The sequence below is a fragment of the Gavialis gangeticus genome, unplaced genomic scaffold, assembly GCF_001723915.1.
Source record: "Gavialis gangeticus isolate Ggan-Ray unplaced genomic scaffold, GavGan_comp1, whole genome shotgun sequence".
Taxonomy (NCBI): Eukaryota; Metazoa; Chordata; order Crocodylia; family Gavialidae; genus Gavialis; species Gavialis gangeticus.
This window is the reverse complement of record NW_017728998.1, coordinates 4044575-4071088: the sequence shown is the minus strand read 5'-3', so window position 1 is coordinate 4071088 and position 26514 is coordinate 4044575. Positions and strand designations below refer to the sequence as shown.

Below are 26514 nucleotides of genomic sequence, written 5' to 3'. Positions count from 1 at the left end.
ATGTGAGGGAAGGGGTGGTAATCTATTTAAAAACCATACTGGGCTTTGAAAGTTCTATTTCTGGACCTCTGAGTTTAAGCCTTCATTTATTTCCCAAGTGAAAATGAGTTTGTGTTCATCTCTTTCCACATAAACGAATTTACAGTTGGTTTGGCACAATGGGCAATTTCCTACAGGACGAGGTTTCAGTTGATAGAGCAGTGGTGGCAAGCCTGCTTAGGATTCAGGCTCACTGGATGAGGTGGTGGTAGAAACGTGCACAGAACCAGATGTTGCTATCCAGTGCCTTCCTTTCCTTTCACTAACTTCGTGGGCATATTTTAAAACTAAAACCATACAGCTGCTCAGTCACTTGTTTAGGATTTGTGGTTGACAGCTGTAATGTTAGCGTTATATGCTGGCCCTAAAGCTAGGGCGTAACTCGTTCAGTAACAAACTTGTATGGTTTAAGTGCTTCTCGGCGTCCTTGTCATTGATTAACTACCACTGTGGCTATAAATTAAACAGCCATAAAATTAAGAGGGACCTTATAATTGAATATTGTCTTTCAATCTGTTTCAAAACTTGTGCAATCATCTTTAAAAGGAGAGGAAGGCTCAGAGGAATTGGTGCTGAATTGTGAAGTTAAACACTTGCCGTCTGTGTCTACCAAAAGTAAAAAACTCAAATTTATGTTTCAGTTCTGCTGAAGAAGCAGGTTTTTGGGGCAAACATGCGGTGCATCAAACAAAAAAAAAATGCTGTGGTCATAACTATGAGATCTTTAAAGCTATCAGCAATATTTCTTTTTAGAGATGAGACTGGGAAATATCTGTGGCAAGTATTTAAACTGTTCAGGACACACTGAAGGCACATTATGTCTTTTTAATCATCTGTCCTGTTTTAAAGACCTAGTTTGACTTTTGTGCATGTCGGACACCACCCACTTCTTTTCTCTTGGTTATTTTTGCAAATGAAAACCAAATAAGTCCCTTAGCTTTCACGTGGCATATTCCCATCATCAGGAAGAAAGGAGACTGCTCTGATTTGTGTGCTGTGGGTTTTTGAAACAGAACAGAATCTTTTTTTGTGGTATTTCATAGACATTAGGGCTGGAAGGGACCTTATAAGATCATGGGGTCCAGCCCCTTGCCCAAGGGGCAGGAAGTCAGCTAGGGTTAGTTATCTTACTTGACTCATGGCTGTTTGTCATGCTATTATTTTTAATGCACTGTGTTTTAAATGTTGCATTAAAAAAACCCAACGCTGTGAAATTTTGAGGAACTGATTACCTGTATCAGTGGACAAAATAAATAGCATCAACGAATACTCTTTTAGAATAACTGCCAAGAGACATGACAAAATACCGAAAGTGAGAGAGAGCTGCCTATTGTATCAAGTATTATAAGATTATATTTTGCGTGAGCTTTTGTTTTCTTTTATTTTCCACTTCAGGGAAGCTCTGTCAGGTGAACTTCGCTAACGGGATTTATTCTAGAGGTTTTTTGGGTTTTTTTAAGATTAATGTTTTGAATGATAGTTCTACATTAGATAGATACACACCCAAGAAGAAAAACTGAAATATAAACTCAGTCCAGATTTTTCCCTTTTTTGGAGGTGAACTGTAAAACTTGAACAACACTCCCACCGTGGTTCAAGTCCTATATTTGTACTAGAGGATGTGGGGTAAAGTTTTGAAAAGTGCCCAAATGAGCTAAGAGCCCTAGTTCTTGTTTTCATTCTCACGTTTCCATGAGGAAGCAGATCCTTTTGTTGCTGAATACATTGCAGGGCATTGTAACACAACCATTTTTGGGGGGTCATTGGGGTAGAACGAGCTAAACCACCAACGGTTGTGTGACTTTCTAATCGCTTTGCAGTCATGCTGGGAAGGGTGAACCACGTTTATCTTTTGGTTTATATACCTTTCCAGTTGTCAGCAAAGCCATAAATATAAAAATGGTATCTTGTGATGGCAGTACATCTGTGAAGGTTGGTCCATCTGCCACTAAGTGTTTTCGTATGGGTGACAGGGTGATAGCTTGCCTATTTCTCAACTATAATTTAAATGTTCTTGCTAGTCCAATTTTTCCCTATGAAGTGTGGATTTTTGAGATTTGATGAATTGCCCAACTGTTCCCATCTGCTTTAGAAGTCTTTCGGATTATAGTCATTTGCTGGATATAGAGACGTTTTTATTTCTGTACAAATGTTTTCTTAAAAAAAAAAAAAAGTATGAGTTATAGCATGGCCCATCAAATATTTAAACAAAACTTTTCACCATGCCAGCATTTATCAATTTGGATAGAGACTGGCCTTCTGAAAAGTTTTTGGTGGATGAAAACAGAGTAAACATTGACGAAAACCAACATTTTCTTGCTGCTTTCTCATCAGGCACTGCACATTTTTCTTTCCTCTAGAGGAAACCTGAGTTTAAGGTTGGCCACAGGGAACTTTTTCTTTTCATTGTTCTCAATTAAGATGAACTTTTTTTGACAGTGCAGATTCTTTTTGTGTGTTGCTTTTTCAGAATTAAAAAAATGCATAGTTAATTAAGAGTCATTTCATAACTAGGAATAATTTAAGGGTGATATTAGTATTGGGCACATGTGCCTTTGCTTTTTAATTAAATAGGTTACTTATTATTCCTGCTTTAATGTATAACTGCTGTTTGGAGAGCAGCGTATTCTCTATCTTCGCTTAGTTGTATTGTGTTTTTTTGGGGGGAGACCTTACTAAAATTCTAGTGCAAAAAAGTCTTAATGATTTAGAAAATTCTCACTTTAAGATTCCAAGGCTAACTTCTAATCCTTTAAGCCTTCATCTGTCTTCTACTATTGTGTTGTTTTCATCAATGACTACATAATTTCCCCCCTCTGGCTGTATATGAAATTTGAGCACTAGATTGCCTAAGGCTGGTTATATTCTAATTCATTAGGTGCAGATAAGCTAGGAACCACAGAGGTGAAGCAAAACTGTTCCAACTTGAACCCTGGATGAAGCTGGGTTAAAGCTGGAGTGGTTTTGCTCTCTTTATATTGTGTTTCAGCTTGTCAGCAGGTAACAATTAGAAAGTAATGGTCCTCTTGAAATGTTCCCCTTTAGAAATGGCTCCAAATGCATTTGTGTCCATCCTTTGAGTTGTTATCTGTAAGCTGCGGAGATGCTTTTCTAACGTTATACATTGTCAGATTTAAAGTTGTCCCATTAACAGTGTTTTCTCAGTTTGAAGAATTTATTTTTCTTCAAACCGAGAAAACACCATTCATGTTTTCTGTATCCCTGCTGCAGCTCATTCCAGAATGTATTTAGGAGTTGACTCCTCAGGTTTTCATAACATCTGGGAAGTAACTGTCAAGTATCTGTTGTTCTGATTTTAGAAATCCTGTAGGTTTAGTATGTGGCAGTAATCTTGTCAAGGAGTCATCTTTCAGTTTAGTAAGTTATTGTCTGGTAACAGCATACATTTACATATTCACTGCAAATCTGGTCTGCAGATATGTGTGAGAGCATCAGGGAAAAGACATTTGTAAAGCTCTTAGTCACAATCTTACTACATCTTTACATGTTGAGAGGAAGCATGACTAGGTTGGTGCTAGGCACTTTACCCACTCACCCAAAAAGATGGCCCAAAGAGCTTGAAATCTGAGAATAAGGCCAGAGATAAAAGGAGGATGCAGGCAGATGGTAGAGTAAAAGGTAAGAATGGATAGTGCCATTAACAAGCTCCTGGATAGACAGAGGTAGTTAAAATCAGACAGAAGGCAGGGCAGAGTGGCGCCTTATAGACCATTTCAAAGTCATAAGCTTTTGTATGCAACCGTTTATAAAGCACCTGTTGCTTATGAAAGCTTATGCTTCTCTGAATTAGTCTGTAAGGTGCTACTCTGCCCTGCCTTCTGCCAGACTCATGGATGACAAATAAGGTCCCAGAGGACAGTAGAAGAGCTTTCCACAGCGTCCATTTCTCAAAAAGAAAAGAGGGCCAAGGGAATTAGCCTGGTCAGGTCAGCCAGACTTCAGCATGTAGGAACTTCCTAGGGCAATTTATAAATTATTCATGTTGATTAGGACCTTTATATGCTATGGTAATAAAAATGTTAAATGATGCCGTTTCAGACATCTTTATTGCAACTCTTTTTTTAGGCTTTTCTTTGAAGAAATGGAAAGATTTTTGGTTTATGGTTTTAGAAGAAAAATGTAGTTCTAGGTTCTTTACTTCTTTCTCCTTTTTATCATTGTAAAACTGTACCATCGCATCTCTTGGGGTGCACTGTGATTCTTTGTAGCCTGATGTACATTTTGTTGAGGTCCAGTGGAAGGCTTCATGAGGCCTTTTGTTCACGTCCCAGGGATAGAGCTCGCTGCACCTCCATGTCACTCTGGTCTTTCTGAATGCAGCTTCTCAGGTATTAGGCTGTGGACCTTTACCTGGGTAGAACTGCACACATCCCCCACTCTGCAACCAGGGGTGGTATCTTATCCTGAGTGTGGGTATCTGAGGTTCTTCCCTTTGCAGGTTTGTGGTCGGTGACAAATGGTGGAAAACAGCCTCCTCAAAAGCAGAAATAATGTTTATTTTTCAGTAGGAAGGAAGTATTTAGAGAAAATATTTTAAAACAATGGTCTATACATGTATCTATTTGACCTAATGTGTTTCCAACTGCTAGGGGTAGCTAAGGCAGATCTATCTATCTCTGTTTCAGAGACCCAAGTGGGGTCCCTTTTTTGGCCCAGAAAAATTGCACCCTCTTTCAAGAGGGTGTTTCTTTTGATCTCCCCTGTTCCCAAACCCCTGCCTGTCCTGACATAAACAGCTGTCAGGTGTGCTTATGAGGCACTGGCTTATCTTGAGTCATTCTTTTTTTCCTTTCTTGCTTGTTCCTTTAACAGCTGCCCGATGAACAAAATCACTATATTCACAAAGTAAACATCTCAATAATCATGCTGGCATTTCGTATCTTTTGATTATTACAGAGCAGCTCCAATTTTGGCACAGTGTAAATATGCCTTTGCACAGACAGTCACCCATGGACACATCTATAGACGTTTTATATTCATTTTGTAGAAGAGCAAAGTTTATCAAGCTCTGTGCTGCCTGAGAGTACAACTGCCTCAGTTGCTAGGGTGAGTTCACATCTTAAAAACAAACAGCAGGATTATGGTTATCCGTCGGTTTTAGATGTACCCGTTTCGATGGAAACATGATTTGATGAAGTGATAGGTTGAGGTTAATTTTTGATGACATTAACTCGCGAGATGCTAGATTGATTTACATGTCAAAGACTCGGTTTTGAGAAAACGTGCCAACGTCTAGGTAAGTTGAACGTGTAGTGAGTGAAGCAGTCACTTGTGTGTCCCAGTGGTCAGGTATGTATTCATCTGGCACTTGGCACTCTCAGTGGTGCCACTTACCCATAGTTTGTACTTTGCACAAATTATCTTTTATACACTTGTAATGTTTTGGCACCGAAATTAAACAGAACCATGAAAGAAGCAAAATTGGACAGTCGTTCGCTTCGTTTTAATTTAATTTTCTTGAAAATGTTTCATACTGATATCCCATTTTTGGATTTGTTAAGACATCTGGGGATTTTGAGTGCGTGTAACTCTTTGGCTTCAGACAATCTCAGGCTTCTTTGAATTTATTCAGGGCCAGCAGCCAATGTGCTGCCAGCAAATGAAAGGATGTTGTAGCAATTCTGAACAAACAAAGCCCTCCGGCCAAAGTTCTGAATGCGGGAAGAAATTTTAAGGAACAAATAAAATAAAAATCCCTCCCCCCTGTCAGTTAAGAGATTGTTCAGGTATAAAACTTGTATTCAGCAGACATGAAAACTGGTTTAGCTAATGCAAGGAAAGAGGAGAACTTTGTGGGGAAGTTGTGGTGCACGTCGGATCAAATGTGTAGATCCTCTTGTTGTTAAGGCAGGTTGCTTATCTCATCTAATATGCCATGCAAGCTTCAATCTTGATTCAGCAAGGTACTTGAACAGGTTCTGAGTTCAATACTGGTAACTTCAAAAATTCAGAAATCATGAGTTAGGCCACCAACCATCATGAAATAGATGTAAAATTGTGTGTGCGTGTGGGGGGGGGGGCATTTCTTCCCCACCCCCTTCTGGTTGTTGAGGTTTTAGGGACCCCTCATGTTATATGTCTAAGCTTTTGTTCCTCGCTGCCACAAGGTTTAGAAATGTAGTTATTTAAATGAAAGCTCAGATTTTTATGTTCATATGATTTCAGGTGCTGGGGCTTTCAGGAAAAATAGCACAGCTTCCCCCCCCCCCCCCCCCCCAACCAAAAACCAGGAGACAAGAGTTGGCAATGCTGAATGTTAACTTGCAACACATGAATAGTTTGATTGAAACCAATGGAAGTAAGGCATATGCTTCTGCATCTCACTGAATCTGAGCCTTGGCTTGTAGAATTAATTTTAGAGAGATTTAAGAGTGCCCTTTTCAAAATATCCATATTTTTAAGCTTAAGCCTTTGGGAATTTGAAATGGATCTTTAAGGAAAAAAAATTGTAATTCCATGCTAATGCTTTTTAGTAGTTGTTACAGGCAGCTTCTAAGAGAGTCTCCTCTTGACCTCAGTGAGCTTTGAATCGGGGCCACTGATAAATTATGCTTGTTTTATTGCAAGAGGCTAATACTCTTTTTGGCCTGTCACTCCTTCTTCCTGCACACAAAGAACTGTATAATTAGTAAAGAGATAAGAAAAAAGCCACACTTCCAAATGTGTTACTTGAAGATTAATATTTGCTGTAAAGCAGAAATGAAAGCGTCTTGCCGCATGATGCATTTGTATCTAGGGAGGTAGTTGGAAAACAGCTACCTAATGATTTAATTTCATTAAACATAAATTGTATTTAACAGTTGAATATATTTAAGATTTATTTTACTTAGAATGACAGTAGCTCGACAGCGTTCTTACTAACTTAGTCTATTGTTCTCACTCCATATTGTGTCTTTTCAAGACCATTCTTCCAGCAGTTGCAAGGCTTTGATAGATAGATGGTTGCAAAATGTTACAAAAGCTAAAATTAGGAAAAGACCACTGAGCTCTGCTGTAGTTCTCCTGATGCCTTTTCACCATAATCTCTTAACCCGTGTACTGACAAAGCTTATTCCGAGAACAGTGCCACTTCCTTCACTGGCCTTTCTTGATAATTTAGTTCCATATATTCCAAAACTTTTTGGTGGAATTTTTTCTGCCAAAGCTGTTGGTGTTCCTGATTTCCTAATCTTGAGGTTGTTTTCCTTAGGTATGTTTTCTTGATCAATTTGGAGAGTTTCACTTTCATAAATCCTCTTTGTAAGGCAAGGAAAAAAACAGTGGAGTCACCAGAAATTCATTTTTCTTGCCAAAAGTAATAAGTGCAAGCGTGAAGAAGCCAGGATTACAGTAGGCATTGGAACAGATGTCTTATAGAAAAATCACTGGGGTAGGGAGTGCTGGAGTACCTGGTGCTAGGGGGAGGTCAGGAGTGCCTGCCTGCAGCAGGGAATGCCTGGGGGGCCTAGGACCTATGCTAGTGTGGACCTCTGTGGCGTGTGGCCCATGGGGCTTGTAGACCCTGGCCACCAAGAAATTGGACAGCCCTTGTTCAGAGTGTTGCTTTTTACCTGTGGAGCTGCCTTTGAATTTCATGGAGTCTGGATGAGAGATTGATGGTGGTATAATTCAGTTATATGCTTCTGGAGAGTGTCTGTTTCTTTGAAAACGTGTATGCACCAAAACAGAAAAGAATACTATATACTTAATAAGGGGCACTCGGAATCAGTCAAGCTGACAAGTAGATTCCTAGATTCACAGATGCAAGGGTCGCAAGGGACCTCGACAGATCATCGAGTCCGACCCCCTGCCTAGGCAGGAAGGAGTGCTGGGGTCACATGGCCCCAGCCAGATGCCTATCCAGCCTTCTCTTAGAGACCCCCAAGGTAGGGGAGAGCACCACCTCCCTTGGAAGCCCATTTCAAATTTTGGTCACCCTTACCGTGAAGAAGTTTTTCCTGATATCTAGCCTAAATCTGCTTTTTGGAAATAGTAACAATTGCTGGTGGCATAGTCCACATGTTCCTAGCTATGATTTTCCTTAAAATAAGATCCTGTCTAGAACTCCTTTGGAAATGCTGAGCCTCCCCTTATATATCTGGCCTAGAATGTCTCTTTATTTGGAGATGGCAAGCTTCTCTAAATAGGCTGTCAGGGATCTTCAATAAACTCCCTTGGATTTGTTTTTCATGTCTGTAGAGCTACTACCCTTCTTCCTGTTTGGTGCTTCAGTACAGCTGCACATGCAGCTGGAAGCTTTAGGGATTTTTTCAAAATAATTACCAATTATCTTATTTTTCTCATTGCAGTGCTAAAGTGCTTTTCCATTTAATGGACCTCTGTGCATTTCTTTGAAGCAGATCTTTTTTTCAGTGAGATTGATATGTTACGTTTGACATACCAGAACCCAACCTTCAAAACCATCCAAATCCAATTTGCAAGCATCTTGATCCCACAAACATGTGAGCACTTGCTTAAAGTAAACGACTTAGCTATATGCTTAAAGAGTAGTCAAGTCAGGTGATTTCAGTGGGGCTACTGAGAAAATGTAATGTCTGTGTATGATTGGACCCTTAGAATTTGATCTCTAATCTTAGATTTTTGTCAGCTGCATGTTATATTTTCCTTATTTTTAGTTGGTCTAATAACAGATAACGGATTTACCCCAACTTGTCTGCCTAGCCCTTAGACCAACACAGCTACAAGCTTTAGCCCTGATATTATCCCTCAGAAACATGTCTACAAATGTGTGTGCCAAGTATGCATCCCTCGACTTTTTACTTTGGAAATAAAGAGTTGCAATAGTGTCTGAGAGTTGGTGCAAGTCTTGGGAGTCAGGACTCCAGGGTTCTGTTGTTATTTCTGCTGTGGACAAACTAGGTCTCCCTCCACTTCCAGTCTCCCCACTAAAAGTGGGGATGTCATACCTGTCTAACTCCACATGCTTTCTTCTTCAAAGGTGAAGCGTAAAGTACTGCTGTTATGTAAATCTCATTGGCTTCCTTTAATCTTTGTCCCCCTTCCTTCACTTGATTCCACAAACAGAGCTTTGTTGGAAACCACACTTACTTTCTAAGCCTGTAACTCAACTAATATATTAAAAAAATACTTTGCATACCTTGTAAAAACAAGCAATTTTATTTTATCCAACCCTCGCTCTCATTGTAAGTGACACTGCAGCTAACTTACACCTTGATTGTGCAAACTGTTGCTGCAATGCATCGTTCACTAACTTCAGTGAGTTACTGGCACGATTCAGGATCCTCATGTAATAACTCTGCATGATCAGCCAGACTATAAACTCCTTGAACCAAAACCACTTGTGTTTATCTTATCTGTTGGTGGCAGGGATATCTCCAGCACAAAAAAGTTAACCATTTTATTGAGTCTGATGTCGGATGGGTTTGTAGCTTACTTAGAATCCCAGTGCCATTTATTCTCTACATTTTATCAGGTATGTTTTATCACTGGTCAGCATTCCCCTCTTTTGTGTGTGTATCCATTTGCATTTTCAGACCTGCATTTGGCACATTGGTTTAAGCTTCTGTTTCACCCAAGAGAGCACACAAACACCAGCAGACTCTCCCTGTGCCTAAAGAAGGGTGTTTGTGCCCAAAAGCTTGGAAGGAACAATATTTCCAACCATTTAGTTAGTCTAATAAAAGATATCACGTCTACCCAAAGAACCTTGCCATTACGGATTAATTGCATGGTAACAACCATTTTTTCAGTACTTGAGGTTTTCTTGAACGGAGGGATCAGCCAGCCTTTGAAAGCTTTCAGTACTTTGGGTTATATATGGTATTTGGATCTACAGCCTTGTAAATCTTAGGAGCTTCTATTTAATAATCTTTTGGCTCTTTCATAATCCTTAGTTTTCCATTCCTAACTATTTGAATCAGGAAAAGAATCTTTGTTTAAAAAAAAATCAAGACAAAACGTAGCATGCAAATGAAATAATCTATAGCTGTTTTGTTCACTTATATTTGAATCCCCATATTCCTTCCTAGGAGGATCAAAAGTTCTTTTTTTCTTTTGGTTCAGATATTGCTTGTTGATACCGGGCACGTTCCTTATTTCCACTGTTATCACAAGTATTACTTTTTAAATTTTGGTTTTATTCCCTTACATCTTTCTTTAATTAGCTTATTTCTGTTGTCACTCTGGACTGTTAGACGTTTTGGAATCAATCTGCTGTAATATTATTCCTTTCTCAACTGTTCCTTAAGTACTTTGCCCCAGTATTTTATATACTTCATTCTTCTTGCCAGTAGCTTTTAATGAATGTTCTCTATTTTCTCACAGCCTGCTCTTTTATTTGAGAGAGAGGGAGAAGAATCCAGCTCTCTGAGAGCAGTTTCACTTATTTTTCAGTAGTTCAGACGTCCACTATTCAAAAGACTTCCACCAAACTGCCAGTTCCGTTAGGCTAAGTTTGGACATGATGTATTTGTGGAAGTTTGTGCACAGGGTATGAATATGGCAGAGTATGGCTGCACCCCTACTCCACTGTCCCTTTGCCTCCTATCCTGGCCTCAGTCCGCATGTGTGTTTTGACCTCAGCGGGATCAAGGTTTCATGTCCATCTTTCTTCCAAAAATCACTCCCTTCACTCAGTAACCCAAAGGCTCTGGTCCCCTCATGCTCTGTTTCTTTCCTTAGTTCTCTGATGATCACGGATGGAAGGTTTGCCCTTTTAGAGACCATTAGACGTGGGTCCCAGGGATTTCTAGAGAGGGGCAGGACTAGCCTGGGTCACTTCCACTGGTGCAGCACAAGGGAGGCAAATGATCTTACGTCTGCTGTCAGGCTGCTTGAGAGAGCTTTAGGAAAACCCGTGTCTCTGGTTCTTAGTAGACCTCAGCAGACCTGAATCAGCGGCACCCACACCGATGCCGTTGATTTTACAAACTGAATTGTAAGGCTGAATTTGCAACCAAACCTGTCGAGAGCTCTGTCTTGGAGTTTTGCAAATCCCTTTTTAATATGCAAACAAAATATGAGCTTTTAAACAATATAACCATTGTGGCAAAACTCAGAAGTACTGTTTTTATTTTCTTTTGTCTGTTTTGGAAAGAAAGGGAAGATAGCAAGACAAGGAAATAATACTCTCTTCACTTCTTTGACACTGGGGCAATATCCCACTTAGCAGTGGTAGGATGAGTTATTTATTTTGGTTTATTGATGATTAGCCCTGCTTTTTTGTTTTCATGCAGTATGGCTGTTTCTAAAAAAAATATTTCTATCTATTACAGGACAGTAATCTCCAGTTCAGTTAGGGGATCATGATATCTCATTATCATGGTGTTTTCAACCAGTTTACTCTAGAGTCTAGGCTGATTGCAGTTATTCAGAATTTGAGCTGTTGCTTAGTTGTGATTGCTCAGGTAACAAGTGCTGCAAATCATTAATTCATAGAACTATTTCCAAAAAGCCTGGAATGCAGATTAATAGCAACTGCAGTTTAGCATATTCTCTTATTCAATATTATTTTACTAGTAAATTTGGTCACTTCTTTCTGTGAAGATTACAGATAAGCAAATAATGCAGAAAAATCATCCAAAAATATGTATACCAAATTTTCAGTGGAGTCACTTTGCTATGTTTATGCCCCACTTATACTTGCAAATCAGTTACTTTAAAACTTTTTTAGGAATTTTTTTTCATTGAAAACATTCAGTTGGGGAACAATAATACTTTGATGACTTAAATAAGCAGTTGTAGCTCAGGAACTGAGTTAAATGTGAATACTTGTGATCCACCCGTAGACTGAAGTATTTAAAAACATCAGCTGGTGACAAACATGGAAAAAAACCCCAAAACTATGCCTTACTGGAAGAAGCAGTGCATTAGTTCAACCCAGCTCTGCATTATCTGTATAGATCAGGTGCTTCAGTGGGGCTTTTTGGCGCTTTTATCTAATAGCTGATTCAATTGGCTAATAGATAAAAGTGCCAAAAAGCCCCACTAAAGCACCCGATCCATATAGACGTAGGGTGAGCTGGGTCCACCTAATGCAGTGCCTCTCCTGGGTATGTGCTGGGCTTGGTACAGGAGTTTAAAGTGCTGGTTTGTGGGGTTCCCCCCCACCATGCCTGCAAGCAGCCATCACGGTTATTATGTACTTTTATACCCACCTCAAACTATTGTGGATGTATTATTGGGTTAATATTGGCACAGGTTTTTTTTTAAGGTATGATGGTCTATTTAAATGTTAAGAATTTCTAGCATGCGTATAGTATAGTAACTAGCGTACATGCATTACTTTTAAATATGCTGAATAGGGTATCTTTTAAAATATGTAGGACACTGCATAAACATATGTATTGCAATTGTTGAAGTTCATTGCACTGTGAGCATACTCCTAAAAAATTCCAGCGAAATCTGTTCCTTTGGCACCAGATGGAATTGTTGTCCTGCTTTTAATGTGGAGTGGGGGGAGTAGGACCTATCCTATTGGTGCTACAAGAATGCCACATCTTTTAGTCTATTTTATCATGCTGGCTTAAAAGCAGTTCTTTTAAATGTCTAAGCTAAAGCCAAGACTTTGAAATTACCAAGACACAAACATACTGTGTAGAGCTCTTTGTGTCTCAGAAATATGTGGAGATGCTATTATTATTCTTTTTTAATTTCAGAGAGCTCTGCTTAGTCTGTTAGACTAAAGCAGCCAAATTTAGGGTGCTTTAGGCTTTAGTACAGCAAACATGATTATAATTTGAGAAGCAGGATTTTCAAAGCGAAGCTGAATGGAATGTCAGGTATGAAGGAAAAATTGCTGGGTGCTGTGTTATCTGTATTTTGGAGGCAGAAGGTTGCTTTTGAATAGTATTTGAGGGTGTTCCTGACCCAAATTTTACGGGTTTAGTAAGAGATTGTGTTGCCTAGCACAGGTACACTGTGGGTTGATCTATATCTTTTCTGTGCATCACTCTGTCACTCTTTCAAAGATACCCTGAAACTAAGATTAGAAATTCCTATTTTTTGGAAGGAAGGCGGGAAAGCTGATCCACCCACGTCTGTTTAGCAAACAGTTCTGTTCAAATGGGCATGCTGCAACACAAAAGTGTCTCTGAACCTTGTCTCTGCAACTTATTCTAGTGATACTCAATTTGTCATCCTCTATTGTGGATGCCATCAGCTTGTTCTAAATGGGGAGATGGGATTTTCATTCTGTTCACAGAATTGCTACCTGGCTTTTGAGCCCTGATTGCAGCTACTTGGCTTTTCCAGCATCACAACTCCTTGAGAATAGAGATAGGGAGTCAACTATAAAATGGTTGAGAAACCCAAGCTATATCATAGATTGTATTAGGCTATTGAGCATGGCTCTTGAGAACAATCCTGAATGTCTCAGTGACACGTTAAAGCTAAATGAAATGAAAGAGCATTGCCAAATGTTTCTGCTAAATTCCTTCTTGTTTTGAAAAGATTTTTATATATTTTTTACTTGTTTAAGACAGAAGATGAATGAGGAGCAATCTCTTACAAGCCTTTTGAGTATTCTGAGTGACCCATGCAACAACACATGTCCAAAATAATAAATGTAAAGCTGGATATAAAACAAACTTTGAGGCCAGGCACAGACATTACACTTTTACCAGCATAAGTGATTGGAGAAGAGTCCATGCCTGTAACAGAACAGAAGTTTGGCACACGTAGGCTAGCTTAAAAATGGCGGAACCGGGTCTAATATTTGCTCCCCCCACCGAAGGGAGAATGTGTGTTCTGGTCACTACCAATCTAAACTATGCCACTTATAGAAAAGTGCGTAACTTAGATTGATTCTGCCTTGGGCTTTTTGAATGTTTGTACCTAGCCTGCTAGTCAAATTTGGTGATTCTCAGTGGGGGTCCCAGGAGATCCTTTTAAGGGTGCTCTGGTGCACCATGCAGTATTAACACTGTTACATGTGTAGACACCTACATGAGATTCACAAGATTAACCCAGAGAATTTAAATACGAATCCATAGTGTCAAAAGCATTTGGACTTAGGGTGGTCTTTCTGAGTTCTTTCCAATAATTGAATGCTCTTGTATTTTTCCAAAGCCAAGAAATAAGTGAAAGTTAAGAGCTGGCATTTTCTGAGGGGTACCAATTGATTTTGAGAACCACTGGTTTAACCGTATAACACTAAACTTCCTAGATGTTCAGAAAACCTTCTACAGTCACAGAACCTAGTGGCCTCATCCATGTCGCCAGCTAAGCACTTTTAAGCAATGGCTGTCTTGAATACATGCCTTAGTTTGTCATGAGCAGTAAAATAAGTGCTCTAACCATGAAGTGAAGCATATGCCTTCTTAAAAGTACATAAATTGTTCATTACCTTCCGGAATTGGGGCCAATATGAGTGTGTGGATACATGTGTACATAGACTGCTTTTTCAAATGTGTGTTGCATCACAAATGTTAAGTGATAGGAAAAATAAATGTTTATATTTATAGGAGTTTTCACTTAATTGAGTACTGGCCTTCCAGCCCAAAGAGCATGGTTTTTTTTAAATGTCCTGGAGATAGCTGTTTGATTTAGTCCTTTGTGTTGTGCTACAGATGAGGCTTCAAACAACTGTTTTCTAGTTATCTTTGGTCAGTGTCCAAGGGAAATTAATTTTTTCCCCAAGAACAGGAAGGTTAAAAACCCTAGTTACGTGGCTAGCGTGTGTGTAGTTTTTGACCACGTATGTCTCATTTTGAGTGGACTGTCAGGATCTACCTTTATTTTTTATAAATAAATATAAGTTATTTTATAAATTAAATATATAAACAAAGCTTTGTCTGAAAGCTTGTCTAACATCTCTCTCAACTATACATTTAATCCAATAAAAGATATCACCAAAAAAACCCTTTACTTCTCACATATAAGCTTCATACCTTTTGACTAGTGTTGGGTGTTAATTTTGTCTCTGATGCTCAAACCTAAACCTGGCTTTATCTGTACTGGGACAGGGAATTAATGTCTGTACTCTGAAGCCTTGTAGTTCATCACTGCCACTTTGAGTTCTTGCAATGGCAAATGATTCAGGCTAATTGACAGAGATTTATTTAAAAAAAAAAAAAAAAAGTTAAATCTCCTACAAATCAGCCAAAATATTATTTAATTTCTCTGGAGATGGGTGTTTATTTTTGTAGGTTAGGAATTGGTTTATTTTTATAAGATTAATTCAGCTTTGTGCTTTTGTAGTGCAGCTACCAGACATTTCCCTCTGTTGAAAGTGCCAACATTGCACCCAGCTTTGTTAGTAAAATAAGCACAACTACTCAGAAAACTGGAACAAGTTAATTCTTCAAATATTTACATGGGCAGGTGTTTAATTTTATTTTTCTTTGTTTTAAAGGGATGATTGGCAGCACCTGGTGAGCATGCAGAGTTTAGCCTTGCTGCTGCTCATGTGCAAGGGAGCAGATCCCACTGGAACGAAATGAGTAACAGTTAAGGGTCAGCTGTCTCCCTGGGCAGGAAAATGTGCACAGGCATCAGAGTATATTCCAAAGAGGCTGAAATGGCAGCAAACCCTGTCTGTTTTTTGTTCCCTTGACACGGGGTTTCTCCGTGCTAAGTTTAAAACTTCCCTACTCTGTTTCCACAGTAACAAACGTTTGTGCAATCCCTAGGCTTTCTCTCCTGCTCCCTCGCACACGCTTGTTGCAGCTGTTTATAGTCCCTGGATGCAACAAGTGGTCAGCCTTCTTGTGGACTTAGTATAGCTAAGAAGGATTTGAAAACAGCATTGGAAACCTGCTTTTGTACAGCAGGGTTGGGTTAAAAGCAAATGCCTGGCCTTGAAAGGACAAGGAAGAGGAGCGACAAGTTTTGACTGGCTGTCATGAAACGAACTTCAGAGTGCAGAGAGCAAGCCAAGACATAAATGGCAGGACTTAAAATACTGCATGGAAAGTAGAAGTGAGCCTGAGCTGAAAGACCAGCTCTGAATGTCTCCCAGCAGTGTTGGGAAAGGGGATTTGAGTGTGAATGAGACCAAACCCAAATGTGCAAATCTGAATGCACACGCTGCGGGGTGCCTGGCTTCACTAACTCTTCCACCCACTTTGCTCTACCAGTGATGTCAGCCTTGCCCACTTTCTCACTTTGCATTTCTTTCCAGGTCTGTCCCTGCCTAGGGCATTTTGCTTGTAATGCTACTCCCAGTTTCTCCTTTAAGTATCTTTTTCCAGGCCTACCTGTCCCACAAGGCTTTTAACACATTGAACCACAACAAATGGTGCTAAGATTGAAGTGGCGGAAAGTGAGAGTTGGTGCTATTCTTGAAAGTTTGTATAGTTACCATCAATGCACATAATAATTTCAACTGTATTCTGTGTTCCTCTGAGGCTGTGAGCTTTTGGGTTAGCAGCCAGGCCTTCACAGTACTTTGCCCCTGACTGGGACATCTGGCTGTAACAATATACGTATTAAAAACATTAATAATGTAGAAGCCAGAGTAACTATGCACTTGTGTAGACTAACTAAATAAGATGTATATCTTGAGACAGAGTGCGAGAGTGAGCATATTAGCTTTCTAGAACCCCAGCCAGCATCTGATGAAGTGAACGTGGGTTTGTGCAAGCTCGTGGTCTCTAGCTATCTAATTTAAGTAGTTTACAAAGGTGCATATTTACCCTACCTTCTGACTGACTTCAGACTAACATGGCTAACTACTTCTCTTTGCTCATAGACATATAGGCACTGCATTTAGAGTGCAGCGTCAGTGCCCCAAGCAGTGCCTTTTGCCTGAAAATGAAGCCCTTAATCTGTAGTATTTATGTACTGTATGTAATCTAACCCTGTAGTTATGTACTGGAATCATTCTCCTTCAAACACCCTCTGTTCTGTTCTAACTCACATCCTTTCTTTTACATTATTCCTCTCCTTTGGTTAGCAACACACACACTCTAACACATTATATGATATGATATGATATTAATATATGTGTGTGTGTTAGAGTTTGTGTGTTGCTAATATATATATATATATATATATATATAGGTTACTCAAAGCTTACCAGCCATTGAGACAGAAATGCACACACATGATAAAATGATTTAAGAAGTGCTACAATAGTAATGTAACTCCTCTTCATCATGCATTCTGCATTTGAAATGTCATGGTATATTACTGTTGATGGGGATTGCTGTTTTGAGGGTAATAAGTATTTTGCATTTTTGTAAGATGAGGAAACAAGATAGACACCTCTCCAGAGAAGAAACAACCTCCCACCATTTGTTCTGTTGCCTGTTGAGCAAATGGAAACCTATAATAAAAATGTCAATTAAAACAGTTTATTTTTCTTTATATTTTGGCTTAATTCTGGCACTTAGAGTCAAACTTTTGGCCAAGTTCTAGCCAGGTCCAAACACTGATATTCTAAGATACTTTCTTCCTTGGTTTGTCATTTTTTATTAGATTGTTGATTTAAAGAGACTTGATGCATTTCATCCTTAGGTTTTTGTGTTTGGTGTCTCTCCTGTCTTCCAGAAGTGCACTATACTCAGGCCAAAGACCCTCTTCATAATTCCACTTTATAGCAGCAAGAAGGTACCTCAATTGCTTTATATCCTGCCTGGCAGGTTCCTTGTTACTTGTTTGGAGTTGAATAAAGAAAACTAGTTGTATTGTCAGTTTAATTTCTTCATCGAAATAGGCTGTTTTACCCTACCAATCTCTCATCACAATGGGTACTTTGGTACTATTTACAGATGTCTATCAGTCCAACAGGAAGGATTTCATTTCAAAGGCAGCACTCTAACACAGAGAAATGCAATAGCATGACACGCTGAAGCCAATTTTGTTTGGATTGAATCAAAGAATTGTTGTAAACATTCAGCCGAAATGTAAAAGGGCCATTGAGGGTCCCACACAAGCCATTTTGTTTGATGGATTTCATGTTTACCTGCCAGTGTTTCTGGTTTACGAATTGGAGGCCAAGGGGGAATCAGCCCGTGGTAGTTTGTAACATTTGATTTGAATGCAAGAACCGAAAACCTTGTCCAGTGCTTGTGTTGCAGGTCAGCACAGGTATTGTGGAATCGTTTCTGAAACCATAATGACTTCAAGTCCGTTCGTTACATGTGGCAAAAAGAAGTAACTTCTGTACTCAGTACTATAATAAACTTTGAATGCCCCATGACTGGAAAAAAGTGCTTGCTTGACATCTATGCTGAGATCATCCATGACAGTAGATTAAAATAGTATATAAATTCCAGGAATCATTACTTATTGTACTATTAGAAGTATTTGTATTCATTCGAGCTAAAATGAAAACAAGTGGTAGAAATATGGGAGCAGGTTACAGTCATTTGTTCAGGTTTCCTAGATTTTTCTTGAAAATAAAAGGTGAAAGACAATATCCAGTTGGCACTCATTTCCAGCAACACCTTATGAAAGCAGCAGTCCCCAGCACTGATTCTTTGGAGAACACTTTCCCACCAGATATTCAGATGATATGGTCTGTAATAGCAAGGTTACTTAGGGGTAACTTAGCACCAGGACACCAACTGCTGTGTTGTTAGGAACAGGCTTTCGCAGCACAGCCGTGCCAGCAATCTTTTTCCTTTGCCTGCTGTGTCCAAATTCAGTGGAGCTGGCAGGTTAACTTTTGGTAACTGGATCTCCTTCCCCTATGCTACTCCTAGTTGTGTTGTAAAGCTAAGAAGGTGGCATTCAAAATGAGTTGAACTGCATTGTCGACACTATGGATTCCTCCTTGCCTCCTTGATGCACTGGAACTTAATATGAGGAAAATCTGGAAAGGGAACCATAGAAAAGAAAGGTTGGAAGGGACCTCTGGAGGTCATCCAGTCAAATCCCCCTCTGTAAACTATTCCAGATAGGGATCTGTCTGATTATTCTTAAGTTTCCAAGGATGGTAAATTGATTGCACTGCATCTCTAGATATTCTGCTGTAATGCTCAGAAAGTTCTTCTTAGCATCCTACCTGAAATCCCCTTGTTGCAGTGTAAGGCTGCTACTCCTTGTCCTGCAGCCATGGGGGAATAGTCTTTTGCTATCCTTCTTATAACCACCCTTCAAGTATTTGAAGACTGTTATCAATCCTCCCTCACTCTTGTTTAAGATAAGATTTACATACAGTGCATGTGTGTGTAACAATAGATTTATAGCATTTCTTTAAATTTAAACGTATAGACAGTAGTTGGGTAGAATAGCTATGATTTGTGTGTGAAGGCAAACACTTCAACTTCACAAATTACTGTACATGGCTGTTTCTAAAAACCATGAGGTATTTCCTAAATTGTACTAATATTGTATACTTTAACCTTTACTTCATGCTGTCATCATTTATGGCAATAAACTTGGAGTTGATGCTTGTTACATTAGTCAATCCCAGAGATCATGTCTGAAAAGTATGTTTAGAGTTTGAGTTGCTTCGTATGTTAAATTTTATTGCATACTTTTGGCATATAATCTAACAGAATCTAGGCTATTTAATCCAAGTCTGTAGTTGGAAATAAAGATTATGTTTGTTTAGGGGTCACATAATACACTATTCAACTTGAAAAGTGTTCTTCTGAACTTTTTCATGGCTAGCGCATGAATTGGATGGTTATGAAAAACAGGAATTTGTGACTTTTATATGCCTTAATACTCTGTTACATACACATCTTAAAAATAATTAAAAGTGCAGCTTTTTATTTATGTCACTTTTTTGAAGATATGTAAAGCAAACGATAAAATGCCAGCATGGAAGAGCTAAAGAAATCTGGGGTCAGCAGCTTTCATGTATTTCACCCCATGATACCGTGTAAACATTAACATTTAATACAAATCATCTGTGTCAATTGTCATTGAAATGGTAGGCTGGAAACTGGAATTTTTTTCTTCAACATTATTGGAAATTTGATTGTAACTGAATTGAGCACACCCGGCTTAGTCTAGCATCACATCCAGAGGACAATTGCTTTCCTTGGAACGGCATCCCCTACCCCAGATGTGACTTGGGTGTCCATCTGAACTTTAGTCCAGTTTCTGGTTAGAAGCTTGAATTGCAGACTATTGCCACTGCCAACAACATTTCATTTATATTAAGAGTTTGATACTACTTTAAACTTTAAAACGAGTATTTATTTTTCCAAACTCTGAGGCCAGAGCAAGAGTGAAAGCTAAAGTCTTGATACGCGTAGGCCAGGTATAGTGCTGGCAGCCAGTATAATGAGTGCAGACTCTGCTGTTAATGACCTCATCCTTGATCAGGAGGAGAGATACACTGGAGAGATGAGTGGTGATTCATTTTCTGTGCTGGAAATGCTCCTTTGGTAAATGACGTGTTTAGGAAATAATGCAGACTACTGGTCAGTAAAGTCTAAAACCAAAAAAACAGTTCCATTTGGGATCTTTGTCTACAGTTGAGTAATTGTCCTTGATAAACCCCTTTAAGTAATTAATCAAGTAAATTACTCCTCATTGTTAATTATAATTTTTTTTCAAGTTGTCAAAGTTTCACTTTGTTTTTCTCTTAAGCATGGGAATAAGATAAACCTATGATTCAAAGCTGTAAGCTTGGAGAAACCAGCCTTAGCAAGAAATTGCTCACTCTAAGGTACCAGTTTACCCACCCTGGAAACTTTTACCATGATCCATATCATGCGGGGCTGCCTGAGCCTTTCTAAAGACAAGGATAAAGTTCCTTTTACTTTTTCTTTCAGTTATTGCCCCCCTCTTCAGAGATGCTTTAAAAGGTATCCACTGGTATTGAGTGCGAGTGACACATCTGGACAAAGATCATAAGTTCATTTCTGTAGGCCAGATATAAGCTATAAATGGTAATGACTCTTGGTCACTGTGAATGTGGGTTGGATAAAGGCTTTTTATTCAACACAAATCTTGCAAGCAAGTCAGTCTCTGTGAGCTTTGAAATAAGGTAATGGAGAACATACAGAAAATGTTAAGAGATGATGGCATTTGCACGTTTTAAATATTAACTGTAAACTGACATGTAGTCTGCCATGATTTAGAATTTCTCCTTTTTCTGTTTTAGAGGATTACCCCAATGGGACGTGGCTCGGAGATGAAAATAATCCTGAGATGCGAGTCCGTTGCCCCATCACCCAAGCTGACATGTTGCACATCAGCACGAACTGCCGCACAGCTGAGAAGATGGCACTGACGTTGCTTGACTACCTCTTTCACCGAGAAATTCAGGCTATCTCCAACCTTTCAGGGCAGGGGAAGCATGGGAAGAAGCAGCTCGATCCTCTAATGATATATGGGATTCGATGTGAGTATAACAGTGTGACGTTTCCAGTCTTGTATTAGATGGTGAAGGGTGTTTGTACAGTGCTTAGCCTATTGAAGGCCTATTCATGATTGGCTTATTCATGACTTGTCTGAGAAGTTGAAAATCTCTGTATATTGTTATGAGCATGCTTACAGAAGTGTAGTGAGCACAGTTATAACAATATAGAGGGATTTCTAAAGACTCAGACAAGTCTTTAGAACCAAGAGTTCCAAAATACTCATGCATGTCCTTTTCTCTCCTTTTTATCTTACTGTTTTTGGTAGATAGGTAAGGTTTTTTTGTGATCTCTTTTATTGGATCAGGTCTTATTAGTACCTCTGTGCATCTCACCTCTTATGATTTGCATCTCCCTGTCTGTAAAAGGCCCCTGAATTGTTATATTTTTCCACTAGATATTTTGTACTGGCTAGGGCTCCAGTTATCCTCAGCTGAAATGAGACTGGGGCCTTCCTTATCATTGTTCCGCCCCCTCTAATTTGATTGTCACTGGCAGAGGAATGACTAGTATGGTGACAAGTCTGTGCTTTTGTAGCAGCGTTAGTCAAGATGGCAGTCCAAGCTGAACAATGTGCTCAAAACTGTGCATCCATCTGACCAACTCCTTTACTTCTCAGTCATTTTGGTGATTTGGTCTTAACAGTAGAGATTGTCTCCTAAAAACCTTCAGCTGCAAATGCACTACTCCCCTTTCTGATACCAGATTAGCAAATCCTACAAGCAGCAAACTAAGTGACAAGCAGTGAGTCAGTTTTAACACTTGGACCAGTATATTCATCCCGTCTCCCACTCCAAATAGGTAAGTCTTGAGCTCAGATCTATTTCTCTTGGGAGGGGATTGTAGGAGAAAACGTTCTGCCTCAGCTCCTGCTCATCTCACCAGTGAGGTAGGCATCTAAGCACAGGTGCCATGGCAAGGCACTTTCACATGTCCTCTATGATGATGCTTAAATATAAGGTTTCTTCCAGGAGAATTAGGTGAAAATGGCCATTTATTAATGACCTATGTTCTCACTTAAAATTTATTACTTGACTTCTAGCAAGGTTGAACCAATCATCTTGGTAAAAGATCCCTTCCCGCAGGCCTAGCTGTTATAGTGCTGTACTCTAGCCACCGGTTGTATCAGTTCAGGGACAATAGCACCCTCGAACTATAGTGTTTTCAGCAGTTCCCTGTAGTTGGAAGCATAACAATAGGAATTAGGATCAGAGCTTTGTGGTTTTTAAAGACTCGAAGTTTTCAGTGATGTTTTCCTTGCCTATGGTAGCCTGAGTAGAAAGACAGTTTTTGGGCGTATTCTTGGTGAGTATTCAAATTCTGTGCGCACTTATAAAGTCATTAAAGCATTAAGAGTTATGCTGGAATGTGCGAGTTGAGCTCAGCTGCTCCAAATGACTAGGATTAAGCCTCATGCTCTGAGTGAGGCGTGTTTTTTGTTGCTCTTGCCATGAGACAGATGTTTTCTTAGGTTTTAATTATGGGAGGATTCATAAGGACCACTTTAAATGAACCTGCTGTGAGTGTTCCCTAAGAATAGGTCAGGCCCTATATTTTGTCTAGGGAATTGTTTTGAATTCATATTAGTTTGCAACTAAGGCTGTAGCAAATTGCTAACTGAGAAATATCAACTATTGTGAGGGCTAAAATAATGAAACGAATAATCAAGTTGTATCTTTTGGAAACAAAGACTCTTCAGATATTTCAAATAATACAGTCGTGGATCCCTAATTTGACAAGCTGCAACCAAAGAGGGTGACATATTGTTTAGACATTTTGGGTATAATTTTCAACTCGACGAACTCAGCTTATTTTCTATCCATATGCAACATTTCAGAAGATGTACTTTAAGGATGTGCCAAAGACCTTCCTTATTAAGACTTGTTGCACTTCTCTACTGAAGGGAAGGTGAAATACTTGAAGTGTACGAATTCAAGGCAGGAATATGGAGAGGACAGTACTGTTGTCCTTACCATCCCTGAGTATTTAGGTAGCTCTAGTTCTAAGCTATTATAGACTGCCAAACTGGTGCTCAATATTGGAAAGCAGGCAGGGGTTTTCCTGTAACCTGATAGGGAGCAGCTTTGCAGAAAGCAGACTGCGATACACACAGCATCTGAAGTATTCCTAGATCTGAGCAAGGGAGAGCTTGGCCCTGTGGGTAGGTAGACTGCATCTTTTGATCACTCAGTTGCTCCTGGGTGGGGATTACTAGGTGAACTCTTGGATGACAACAGCCATGTTTGCTTCATGCATACATACTTCATAGTTTACATATTTTCAGGCAAAGAAAACGTGCAAAGGCCTTCTGAAGAGCTGAATTCCTGCCACACACTGCAGCTCATGCCTGGTGCTTTTGCTGTGTGGCCTTTGTAAAGATCCCTGCCATCTGAGCTGGAACTACATGGGCAGCCAATGAGAAGAATGAATAGCATTCCTGATGGAAATGGGTTTTACAGGAAACAAACCTCAAAGACCAAATGGTGCATTCCTGAAATTCTCATTCGGTGTAGTTGACTTACAGATTAGTGAAACGGGAGTAAATTTAATGTACCAGGACTTTTTGTGGAGTTATCAGTTGGGCATGAAGCTAAATTTAAGGTTTAAGAGTAGTCATTTAGGACTTGTTTGGATTTTTCCAAGGAATTCAATACTTCACTCTTATTTCTGATGGTGCAATATATTTACTGATTTATGTGGAGAAGCTCTGTGAAAAGTGAGTTTAATAGGAGCTGTTCCGTGTGCCGGTTGGGATGTGCAGTCCTAAGAGCTCCGTTCTGTGCACAGAGACATCATTTGACTGCTGGGGGTGACCAGTGGGCTACGCTGGTCCCCTGGATTTGCTCACTGTGCAAGAGAAGCAGAAGCCTTTTAGCTTTCACTTTGCTTGAGCACAAACTAAATACCTCTGTGGTGATATGAGCTAATGCCCCACACACTTTGTTCTTGCTGCTTTTTGAAAACCTTTTAAATACTGATTCTACACATATATATAGCTAATGCTTGTAGCACCATTATTATTTTCACAGGGCTTTTTTTAAAGGGTGACGTAGGCTTTAGTTGATAATTTATTCTAAAAAAAAAAAAAACCATTAAAATGGTGTGCTTGCACAAACTGCTCTTAACTCCCTGACCTGTGTTCACAGATGGAATGACTAAATGCTCTTTGCATATGTAAATTCCTGATCAATATCTTCAGAGTTTTTCAGAACAAGGCTACTTAAGTGGAAGTGTGTGAACTCATGACACTGACACTATATGGGCAAAACTAAAACCTGTTAAAGGGGTGATTGTATCTTCAGGATTTGGATAGATAATAAGTTTCCAACAGAACAATGACTTTTACATTGGTGGATAGATGATGTAAACCCCTGCATCAAGTAACTTTGCCCAATCTGAAGTTGAATTATGTCTGAAAGAATGAGGGGTGAAATGAGATTGATGTGAATTGCACTGGTGTACACGTTGTGTGCCTGTAGCTTGTCTGGGGGTAGCCAAACTAAGTAGGGTGGGAACTAAATCGTATCATTGTCCTCAAGCTGTGGTTTGCTGCTGCTTGCTGCAGTAACATTATTTCGCCTTTTATTTTAAACTTAGATGAAAATTTAGCGTCATCAGTCGTGCATTTGCCAAACGTAACTAGCAAAACTCAGGTCATTATGGAGACTTATTTTGGTTCTAGTTTTTTCTTGCATTTTGTCAGTGGAAAGATTTTCCTCCTTTTCTTTCCTGGGGAAAAGAAAACCCCTAACCAGCTCTGTATTTAATAGAAAAATACTTTGAATAGTATGTAGAAGCCACTTTTCCAAATGAAGGGATGTATGTTTATTAAAAATTCTTGATGTATTGCATAAATTGTACCACAAGAAGAGGGAGAGAATTTATCTTTGGGGGTATAAATTTTCATTTGGTTGCTTGTGGGGTGGCAGTGGTAGTAGAGAGGGAGTTTTGGGCAAGTAACCAGAACAGCTTAAACATACTATATGGCTTTAAGTAGCTCATTACTTCAGCCATACTAAAAATATAGGGATTTTCTGGTGAAACATGATATAAGAGCGTCAGCAGTTAGGACTTTCTTCACTGTAACAGAAAATGTAGGCTTAGCTTTTATGAGATTTTACAAGAGTATTTGCAAATGTGGCTTTTTTAATCCCCAAACCAGAATTTATACTGTAGAAAGCTAGAAAGGCAATAAAATGATGGGTGGTTAAATGACTTCACTTATGATATCAGCAAATAATACTATAAAAGAGGGTATTCATGGTGGGTGATGATAAACTCTAGGGGAATGGCAGTAGTCACTTTATAAGTCATTTTCACTTTTATTTTAATTATTTTGAGTTATTTATTTAACAGCCTAGAAGAGCTGTTTAGGTCTGCCTGAATGTGCGAGAGACTTTGAGTTTTTGAAATTTTGCACTATCTTTTCAAATGTGAACATTTTTGTTGTAAAAACAATGTTATCATTACATTTTCTTTCCTGATGGTAAGTTTCCGTAAGGCTTCCCTGTGTAGAGAAATCTCTAGTGTAACCCACAGAGCCCTTTTCAAGTTCCTACCAAAAGGTGATAAAAACAGCATCAGAAAAAGAACGAACAATACCAATCCCCAGAAAAGTCATTAGATTTGTAAAAAAGCCTATGTCACGCTGCAGATAGTTTAGGGTTGTTCCGTTGAATTTAACTGTCAGCCTCATAGACTATTATAGTACTGCATGAACTGTTGCTGACTTCAATCCATGAATTAATAATATTGTTTCATCTTGAATACATCTGGGTAGAGCTATTTAAAATAGCTTAGGTTTACGACAAAAATCTACACTGGAGATTAAGCAGCAGTCTCAGAATATATATAGCAAAGGATTTAACTTTATTTCTATTATATTAAAGTTAATTTAAGAATAAGTCTGATTCACTGCTACGCTATAAAACTCTGCCTTTTTCAATTGGTATGTTGCCATTATTTTTTTCTTTTAAACATGATCAAAGGGATGGAACAGGAATAGACTTGGCGATCAAAAGCTGGTGTTCCTGTTAGGTGTAGCCCTGATCCTTGTAGGGGTAGATCTTCCTTTCTCCAGGACCAGATTAACTCAAGAGAAATGTAAACAGAGTATCTGGTAGACGAATGAATTTAAAAGTTTGCTTGCTCCAGGAGATCTAGTGCAAACACTTTAAACAGAATGAAGTACCTTTCTTAATTTCATTAATGAATTTGTAAAGGAGGGAGC

At 39.1% G+C, this 26514-nt stretch overlaps 1 protein-coding gene across 4 annotated transcripts in view; it reads left to right on the top strand.

Annotated features, from left to right (window-relative positions):
- The window catches only part of BANP (BTG3 associated nuclear protein), a 263702-nt gene that overhangs the window by 64781 nt on the left and 172407 nt on the right, over nucleotides 1-26514 (top strand). For 3 of the 4 annotated variants that reach the window (XM_019505413.1, XM_019505412.1, XM_019505414.1), the window contains exon 7: nucleotides 21029-21268. The exons of the other annotated variant lie outside the window; for it this stretch is intronic. In XM_019505413.1, the coding sequence (XP_019360958.1) occupies nucleotides 21029-21268 (240 nt within the window). The remainder of the gene's footprint in view (nucleotides 1-21028; nucleotides 21269-26514) is intronic. 4 annotated transcript variants of the gene reach the window in all.